Source organism: Lontra canadensis, unplaced genomic scaffold (assembly GCF_010015895.1).
Source record: "Lontra canadensis isolate GAN:19392208 unplaced genomic scaffold, GSC_riverotter_1.0 scaffold121, whole genome shotgun sequence".
NCBI lineage: Eukaryota > Metazoa > Chordata > Mammalia > Carnivora > Mustelidae > Lontra > Lontra canadensis.
Window position 1 is genome coordinate 1066795 of NW_022631115.1, and position 10319 is coordinate 1077113.

The 10319-nt window shown below is 40.1% G+C and overlaps 2 protein-coding genes and 1 pseudogene across 2 annotated transcripts; all 3 read right to left on the reverse strand.

The window, feature by feature from the left end:
- Window positions 1-1533: 1533 nt before the first annotated feature.
- LOC116857254 lies at window positions 1534-2192 on the reverse strand (annotated as a pseudogene).
- Window positions 2193-8146: 5954 nt separating this feature from the next.
- On the reverse strand, window positions 8147-9791 carry LOC116857251 (phosphoacetylglucosamine mutase-like). Its single transcript, XM_032841189.1, is given in 1 exon segment — window positions 8147-9791. A coding segment is annotated over 1 exon segment (1137 nt). The 5' UTR covers window positions 9300-9791; the 3' UTR covers window positions 8147-8162.
- On the reverse strand, window positions 9381-9806 carry LOC116857252 (phosphoacetylglucosamine mutase-like). The gene has a single exon (XM_032841190.1). The coding sequence runs from the start codon at window positions 9789-9791 to the stop codon at window positions 9381-9383; it is 411 nt and encodes a 136-aa protein (XP_032697081.1). The 5' UTR covers window positions 9792-9806.
- Between the last annotated feature and the right edge of the window lie 513 nt (window positions 9807-10319).

The following is a 10319-nucleotide window of genomic DNA, read 5'->3' on the forward strand; positions in this document are numbered from 1 at the left end:
AATGGGGAAACTTCATGAATGTAAAACACAAGGAAAAAGGACTAACAGCAAATGGAACTATCCTAAATATTTCCCCATTGACTAACTAAAACACAAAATGATGACCATTAACAGATAGTTTTCATATACAATATGTATGTAAATTACAGTAATTTTTTTTCTATTCAATTACCATTTCTTCCCTTTTCCCTAATTTTCCCTAGCAACATGTTTCCCTTGGTTTGATAAGTTGAATCCAAAAGGTTTGGAACCTAAAGTGAGTACCAACTCTTACTGGAATAGTACTTGGGAAATGCAACTCTAGAAAAGGCAAAATTAAAAAAAAATGTGTTTTTACTTAATCTAATTTCTTTTCAGTGTAACAGATTTCATTGTTTATACACCACACCCAGTGCTCCATGCAATACGTGCCCTCCATACCCACCACCAGAATCCCCCAACCTCCCACTCCCCACCCCTTCAAAACCCTCAGATTGTTTTTCAGAGTCCATAGTCTCTCATGGTTCATCTCCCCCTCAAATTTCCCTCAACTCCCTTCTCCTCTCCATCTCCGCATGTCCTCCGTGTTAGTTCTTATGCTCCACAAATAAGTGAAACCATATGATAATTGACTCTCTCTACTTGACTTATTTCACTCAGCATAATCTCTTCCAGTCCTGTCCATGTTGATACAAAAGTTGGATATTCATCCCTTCTGATGGAAGCATAATACTCCATAGTATATATGGACCACATCTTCCTTATCCATTCATCCATTGAAGGGCATCTTGGTCCTTTCCACAGTTTGGTGACCGTGACCATTGCTGCTATGAACATTGTGGTACAGATGGCCCCTCTTTTCACTACATCTGTATCTTTAGGGTAAATACCCAGTAGTGCAATTGCAGGGTCATAAGGAAGCTCTATTTTTAATTTCTTAAGGAATCTCCACACTGTTCTCCAAAGTGGCTGCACCAACTTGCATTCCCACCAACAGTGTAAGGGGTTCCCCTTTCTCCACATCCTCTCCAACACACAAAACAGATAATCATGTCAAAAAATGGGCAGAAGACATGAACAGACACTTCTCCAATGAAGACATACATGAAAAAAATGTTCATCATCACTAGCCATCAGGGAGATTCAAATTAAAACCACATTGAGATACCACCTTATACCAGTTAGAATGGCCAAAATTAGCAAGACAGGAAACAACTTGTGTTGGAGAAAAGACAAATTTTAACTGAAGTGACTGGACAAAGTTGAGCGTTTGTTCTCAATGGAACAATGTCCTCCAGGTTGATCAGTAGGTTAATGGCTTCTTTTGGCTGGATCACATGACCCAGCATGATACTGGCATGCTCCATGGTAAGGTACTGCAGCGCTATGTGTGCAAATACCCAGCCACTTAAGCTTTCAATAAAACAAAGCATCATCTTAAACCATTTCAGTAAAAAAAAAAAATTAAAAAAATATTGCTTTTCTATTGGTCTACTTTGCCTCTTGAACTGGCTTGGAGTGTTCTTCATGACAGAAGACACAGGAGTTAATTAGTTAATTAGTTGGTACTACACACTCCTTGGGCTTCAATTCCTACTCTTCAAGCCTCAGCACATTTTTGCTGAAATAATGGTATTCTTTGTTAACATCGTCATTGTCATGGGGCCAATATCTCTACGGACTGGAATTCTGTAAGCAGCTTTTTTTCTGATTTCTTCAAAATCCACATCTCCAACCAAGGTGGCTTTAGCCATGATGGGATCTTGAACTCTTTTTATTTTCACATTGATCAGTGCAACGTCCTCCTTGATCATATCTGCTGTGATTGGGAATGCCTTCATCAGAGACCACAATGTCTGCAAGAACTGTATGTTTCTTCATTTGCTCTTTGGGAGTGTACTAATGAATATTGTAATAGTGGCATCACCTCCAGGGTATTCACAAGCCCCATCTATCTGTATTGGCACTGCAATGGGCATTCCAACATTTTTTGACCTTCCAACCACAACCACATTCTTCCCTAGGGTTGGAATGTTCATTCACTTAATTATTTCCCAGACATCCCATGGGACCACTGATAACATATTTGCTCTACATTAATTACATAAAACCATCAGCATCTTTGGAGAAACACTATTGCAGATGTTTCTTTCATCAGTATGTTCTGGAAAAGGCAGCTGAAAAAGAAGGCCATCTATATTATAATCATCATTTTTTAAATTATGTTCAGTTAGCCAATATATAATACCTCATTAGTTTTTGATGTAGTGTTCAACGATTCACAGCAAGTTCTATGCAAACAAACAATAGATCAGAGGTTGAAAATTTGAGGCTGCTGGTGACTTTCAAAGCTTTTCTATTGAAAGAGGACAACAAAATTCTTATTGGGGTGCATTGGGTAGAAGGGGAAAGCAAGAGATTATATACAATTGCTATCAGTCAGAGTTTTATCAAAGGAGCAGCCCCACTATCCATGATTTGGAATAAAAGATACATTGTAAATAGTGCTTTGTGCAACTGCGGGAAGAGCTGAAAGCAAAGGTCTAAGAGGTTGAGAGAAAAGTCACTACTCAGGGTTTGCTCATGGGAGTAGTTGAGAAGTCTGGGTGACTCTGTCTCTGGGTTTAGTTGTAGGCCAAAAGTCAGCAGAAGTGCTCCATCCATTGAAGTTTACAACTCCCTGCCCCCTCACTGGACTATTTTCTAATCATCCTTTGAAATTCTATTTAGACATGGCCTCCCCCAGAAACCCTTCTGGAACCTACTGGCATACCTCTTCTGGCTCTGTTGATCATTTCTATGTGATTCTATGTGATTCCATGTACCGCTCCTGTGGGCATTCCCTGGTAGAGCTCCCAGCAGTTAGTAGGTGTCCCAAATGTTTATACAATTGACTTGAATTCTGTTTCTCCTGAGATCCTGAACTCATTGAGGGCAGGAACTGTGTTCCCTCTATAACTATTTGCTGACTCAATACAAGGATGTACAGTTGAGTGGGTAAATGAGCAGGACCAGAAGTCTGAACACAGCCTGAAGGTTCCGAACTTTGTGTATCCTGTATTTGTTATCTACTTCTTTTACTTATGCTAAATGACCTCTTTGGTGTTCACAGTTCATCCCTCTTCCTAAGCATTCTGAAACTTGGTGAACATGTTCACATTTGGCTCCTATTAGCCTTTGTAATATTATATATTTTAATTGTTTGTGCTCTGTCATCATTTTTCCTAGTTATTCTCATATGAAAGTCCCTCTCAATACTTTAATTGACCTCCTTGGGATACTTTCAGTTTTGATATACCTTTCTTAATGTGTAGTAACATGAAATGGTATGGCATTATAGATGCAAATGCATGAAAATATTATGCAAGCTTGAGATTTTGCTGCAGATAAGTTATGGGGAGGCTTGTCAAAGGATTAACCTGTATATTAATCATGCTGAATATATATATTTAACTAAGGCAACCTATAGGGTACAGCCTGCTTAATGCCTCTCTAACCCTGCAGGGAGCAAAGGTGCATTCTTAGGCCCCTAAAATAGAAATAACCTCTCTGCTCATCTAATATTCCCTGATGGTTGCTCTTTGCACCCAGAGCATTCTGATGTCATGAAGGAAACAAAGGCCTCTTCTGTGATCCTGAGGTGCCAGATTGGCTGGGCAAAGACAAAAGAGCATTTTAAATAAAGGCTCAAGACATTTATTTAGCCTCAAAATTACTTCTCCAAATTTGCACATTGTGCAACACTACAGATCTTCAAATGTATTTCTGTAATTGGCTCCAATATGCCTTATGTTGTAACTTTTCTTTTTGTCATGGGGAGGGAGTAGGGAAGGGATTAGTTGTCTTTTTTTCCCCTTCCAGAGAACTGCCAAAATAATTTTGACTCTCCCAGATGAAGTAAGTTTTAAAATTGTGGTTCTCCTGAGGTTCATCTGGAAGAAGACACAGCAATTCTGAGAAACCAATGATGGGGGCTGCCAAGATGTTCCATTTCCTTGGCTGTGGCTTCTGTTTCCTTGCATCGAGGTCAGTGTGAGAACAAAACCAAAGTTTTCGAGGTTTGGAGAGGCTTGTTCAAACACTTGTCCTTGCCCACCTCAAAGTCTCCTGCCTTGCATGGCAATATTGCCTTAAACCCAGAGTTTAGAGTTTGTTGTGGAGGTTGGATCTTCACTTCCTCTTGCTCTTTCCCAGGCTCAGCCATTCCGACTGGCTGAGTCGCACCTGGGAAAATTGGGATGCACACTTGGCTCAAGCTATTTTGAGGTGTGAAGTTTCTAGGAAATTGGAGATTGCCATCTCATACCATTCTGTGTCTCCATCCTGGGATTTGAGATAAAGTATGAAGGGTTGGAGCAAAGGACTGAATAAGAATTATTCAGGGATTATATAAGAACCATAGAATTCAGAGCTGTGAGTTCCTTTTAGACAGAATTGCAGAGAGGAAGGAGCAGAATTAACTGAATCAGACTGACCTGGGAGGCCTGGCACAATTTGACCATCAAGTGTTGACACCAGAACTGTCAGCCTCTTCATAGCTGTGGGAAGATTGGTAAAGTAGCAGTTTTTTGAAATGGAATTTTAGTGATGTACAGAGAAGAGGAGTGAGGTACAACAGCGTGTGCCACTTTTCCAAGCACTGCTTTACCAGAACCAGATGGTACAAACATTTAACCTCTGAGTCTCACATTAGTTGTTTGGAAAAGGGGTTGTTTGGGGTGGGGAATGAGATCATATGTTGAATGAAGACTGAAATGTAGCAGGTGGCTATAGTGAGTGCATACATTATTATCACCAGTTAGTACAGTCTTTATTTGAAAGATAAATGCACCAAAGCCCCCCAAATTTAGATGATTTGCCTAACAACACAGAGCATTTAATGGCAGCATTTAATGGCAGCACAAGAACAGAGCCATTTCTCCTGACATTCAGAGGGGTACTTTTTACCATTTCACTACCTTGTAATCTTTTAGGTAAGCTCTCATGAGAAAGTAAAACAAAATGGTTTGAATAAAAGTTTTTCATGATTGTATTTTTGATATCAAAATACTTGTAATGTGAAAATGAAAGATTTCATGGTTGAGCTTTCTGCAGGCTGGAGCCAAAGGGAGGGCCTTTCTGCCTGCCCCAGTTACCATGTCATCTGGGCCTTTTCCCTATGAAACCATTTATGAACGTTGCTCTGTGTGAGTCCCTTAAGCTTGGTGCTAGAAACAAAGCATGAAAATTGCTGTCCCTGTCCCTAAGTTGTTCATTGCTTTTTGGGGAAGAAATTAGGAAGTAAATCAAAGATATACAGTTTAATGAACTCTGTGATTGATGTTAGCCCAGAGGAGGGGCACTTAATTAAGGTGAATGTGTTTAGGGTCATTGAGAGCCATCAGCCCTGCACTGAGCCTGTAAGGCTGGGGAAGAGATGGGCAGAGGAGGAGAGGTGTGGAGGTAGAAGGGAGAGACTAAGGGAAGTGCCAGGAAGAGCTAGAGGCCATAAGGGAATACTGATGAGTGTGGATGGAACCCTACAAGAACTGGAGGATTTCCCTTGGTTTGTATGTGTTTGTGACAACAATTGCATATTATTTATTTATTTATATATGTATGTATGTATGTATGTATGTATGTATGTTAGTAACTATAGAATATATCATTAGTTTTTGGTATAGTGTTCTAAGATTCATTGTTTACATATAACACCCAATGATCCATGCAATACATGTCCTCCTTAATACCCACCACCAGGCTCACCCATCCCCCACCCTCCACCCCTCTAAACCCCTCAGTTTGTTCCTTGGAGTCCACAGTCTCTCATGGTTTTTTAAGGATTTTGTTTATTTGAGAGAGAGAGAGAGAGAGAGAATGAGTGGGGGGAGGGGCAGAGAGAGAGGAAGAGGCAGACTCTCCACTAAGCAGGGATCCCAACAGAAGTTTCTATCTGAGGACCCTGGGATCATGACCTGAGCTGAAGGCAGATAGTTAACATATAGAGCCACAGTGAGAAACTCAGTCACCCCAACAATTTGCATTTTAGAAAGATTGTTGGCTCCTATTGAGAGGCTAGATGGGCAGGGAGTAGGAGTGGAACTGGGGGACCTGAAAGTTATAGGATCTCCAAAGTAGAATTGACTTAGGAAGGAAGAAGAGAGAAGACACTTGTGGCAGGCTTTGCTTGGGATCCTATGTGGGGAGAGGTCAGAGGAGGGCTCAGGTGACCCTCAAATTAGTGGCTCAGGCTCCCAGGCCAAGAGATGACCCACAGTGAGACATGGAAGTCAGGGTGGCTATAGAGCCCCACTTTCAGAAGGAGTTCAGGCTCCAAGGTGACATTGTCCTAAAATTAATTAATTAATTAATTAATCTAAAATTAATAGATTTCTATTGATGGGATGATGGAATATACTTGTGAGCAAAGGAATTTGGGGCTCTTCCTTGCTGACCCATTGGCAGACAGTGTTTACATGCCCCATGAACGCAGAATCTCAGTGGACTCACTTGAAGTGAGGACACAATAAGCACATTTTACCTATGACCCATGGCCCCAGAGGCTACACTTACTGATCAAATCAGAGCTTGCTGAGAACACAGAAAGAAAGCAATGAGGTTCCAGGAGGCACAAATGACCAAGAAACTCTATCATATCATTGCTTGTGCTCTTCCCTGTATTTGGTGAAAATAGCATTGAAGGAAAGAGAAAGTCCTTCCTTACTCATCAGTAAGCCAAAGGTAGAGGGTTGGTAGAATGTACACATACCAAGAAGTACAATTAAAAGCAGTTCAATTTGTTTTGTGTAGTTTTGCCACAGTAACATGTAAAATAAAGTACATGTGTACATATAAGTTACAAAATGTAAATTGTGTAATTTCTGTGATTCTACATATGAGTTAAATGCACCTTTATTTGCATTTAAAACTGGCATTCTATAACATAAAGATGAGTGGTAAAATTCATTCTAATAATTAAAAATTGTGCTTTTTTTAAAAGATTTTATTTATTTATTTGACAGAGAGAGATCACAAGTAGGCAGAGAGGCAGGCAGAGAGAGAGGGAAGCAGACTCCCCGCAGAGCAGAGAGCCCAATGCAGGGCTCAATCCCAGAACCCTGAGATCATGACCTGAGCCAAAGGCAGAGGCTTTAACCCACTGAGCCACCCAGGCGCCCCCCCCTTTTTTTTTTTAACCTAGGACAACTTTAAATAGGAAATAACAAACACATTTCATGTACATATTGGCCATCAGTATATCTTCTTTGGAAAAAATGTCTGTTAAGTCCTTTGCTGATTTTAAAATCAGGTTATTTAATTTTGTTGTTGTTGTAGTTGAGTAGTATGAGTACAACTCATTTGGGGGTATTAAATCTTTATCAGATATTTGGTTTGCAATTTTTTTAACCATTCTATAGGTCACTTTTTCATTTTGTTGATGGTTTCCTTTGAAGCTTTTTAGTTTGATGTAGTCCCAACATGTTTATTTTTGCTTTTGTTGCTTGTGCTTTGGTATCATATCCAAAAAAATCATTGCCAAAACAAGCGTCAAGATTTTAACCTATGTTTTTTTCTAGGAGTTTTAAGATATCAAGTCTTACATTTAAGTCTTTAATCCCCCATTCCCTTTTTTTAGGAAGGGATGGAAGTAGGAAAGGAGGTAGAGAGAGAAAGAGAGAGAGAGAGCTGAGAGAGAGGGAGAGAGAGAATCTTAGGCAGGTTCCACACCTAGTGCAGAACCTGATGCAGAGCTTGATCTCACAACTCTGAGATCATGACCTGAGCCAAAATTAAGAACCAGGTCCTTAATTGATGGAGACACCCAGGTGTTGCAAGTCTTTAACCTATTTTTTTTTTCCAGGAGCTGATAATAAGGTTTAATTTTCCAGCAGCCCTCATGAATTTTCTCTGCATGTATTAGAAAGTTAATGACTGAAACACACAGCGAAGCCCAGATACTTTACATTAGTGACACTGAAATTGGGTAATTTTTAAAAACAAAATTTAACAAGTATAAGGCTTACCTACTTCTAAACAATTACTAAGGTAGTGTTTAAGAAAAACAATCCATTCTAGAAGCAATATAATAAGATGCATTGTAAACATTTTGATTACAAATGTCTTTGAATCTGTCACAGTAATGGCAGTACTATTTTGTAAAAACTTTTTAAAAATCCGGTTTCTCATGATCATAAAAACTGTCTTCAAAGACCTAGTTGGGGTGCTTCTCCAACTCCTCCAGCCAGCTGAAATACTGCCCAGCTCACTGCATGTGCGAGGCTATCCACATTTTCCTGCGAGTCCGCTTCTGCATATACTCGGACTATATCTTCTGTACCAGAAGGCCAGACAAAACCTCGGGAAAGCTTGTACTTCTTCACCAGGTCATTGATGGCCTCCTGTAGCCCCGGAGGTGTAACCACTTGTCTTTCAGCATCAGTGGTGCTAATAACTTGCCTGTCTGCAACCTTAACTTTGAGCTGTCTGTTTGGGAGATCTGTATAAAGAGCATCCTACTGCTGTACAGTCAAGCCCTTCAGGATCAAGACTGCCTCAATCACCAGCATGTCAGAAACAGCATCACCAGCGGTCTGGTTAATCAAGTCAATAACATTTTCAAGCATCTTAGCAGCTTTCCTTTTCTTATCTTCTAATTCTCTTGCTAGTTGTTTTATCTTTGTTTCAGCAGCTTTACTAAACAGTACCGTCCCATGCCCATTTGCTTCGATATAAACTCCAATGTCAAACTCTTGAGCCTTGTGCTGTAAATGTTTTATACCAGTTTTAGTACAATAGACAGGTACCTTCATAACTTCTTCAAGATAGCGTGTTGAACTTCCATTTGCATACGCAGTTTGTACAACACCAATATTCAAACTTTCTCCAATCTCCAACAGGATCTCTTTAAGGAAACTGCTAATTAGTGTTGCTATCTTGTGTCCATCTATGAGATGAAGGTGACCATCTACATCAAGGTAGTAATAAACAATTCTGTCTGCATCTCCATCAAAGGAACAGCATCTTTCATTAGACTTCATTTCCATTCCCTGTGGAGGTTTCTGATGACTTTTCACAAAGTCAGCCCTACATAAATGGTTGAGTTTCCCTCTGGTCCCATCATTAAACAGCTGAACTGACAGCCCCTGGGTGATGTAGTGTTCCATTTCTCTCAGCTTCAGGGCCCCTATGCCATTTGCACAGTCAACTTTAAGTGATCTGTTTTCATCTCCACTACAAGAAGCCTGTTTGGTAAGCTCCATAAAAGCCTTAGAGAGTTTCTCATAGTAACCTTCTATGGTTGCCTTTCCATACTGGCCACCAGTATTTCGACAGTACACCATGTAGTGCAGCTGGGGTGTTGTTAACAAGCCATAATCATGGAATTGACCTTCTAAAACAGTCACACCATCTATTACAGACTGTTAAAATTTCTCACTGCTGGGCCTGGTATCTCTACCAATCACTACGAAGGCATCTTGTTGCAGATTCACGGCTGCTTTCACACTGATGTCCATCAACACTCTTGGCATGTCTTGTTCCTCAGCATTTGCCAAACAGGTAACATGTTCCTCCCAGGACGGTGCCAACATTTCACCCAAAGGATCAACCAATTTTACCCCATTGTCTTCCTCAGGATTATGTGATGCAGTTACCATGACTCCTATTGTAGACTTGGTCTGTTTTGACCTCAGGACAGCTAACAATCCCATGCAAAACATGACATGATCAAGATGTTCTGCTTTTGTTCGAAAACCAGCAGTCCCATATTGAAGAATGAGTCCACTGGGCTTGGCGTGTAATGCTGAGTGTTCTTTTACAGCATCTAAACCCATATCTCCGCCAGAAGATACCCCCTTCACCACCACCTCACAGAATAACTGATCCGTGGCGGCACCTCCTACCTCTCTTTAACCTATTTTAAGTTAACTTTTTTATGTGGTGTAATTTTATTCTTTTTCATTTGATATGGATATTCAGTTTCCCCAACACCACGTTAGAAAGGCTATCCTTTCTCCATCATGTCTTCTTGTCACCATTGTTAAAGATTAGTTGACCACGTATGTGTGGGTTTATTTCTGGGTTCCCTATTCTGTTGTATTGGTCTACATGTTTTTATGCCAGTACCATACTGTTTTGATTACTATAGTTTTGGAAAACAAATGGATAAAGAAATATATATATATTTTCCAGCCATGTAAAAGGAGGAAATTCTGCTGTTTGCAACAACACAGATGAACTTGGAGGACATTATGCTAAGTGATATAAAGCAGACACAGAAAGACAAATTTTTAATCTCACTTAAGGTAGAATCTGAAAAAGTCTAATTCACAGAAGCAGAGAGAAGAATGGTGATTGCAGTG

Bases quoted from the DNA above. Each gene is read 5' to 3' on its own strand.
- LOC116857252 (XM_032841190.1), bottom strand. From the start codon at position 9,791: ATGGGTTTAGATGCTGTAAAAGAACACTCAGCATTACACGCCAAGCCC.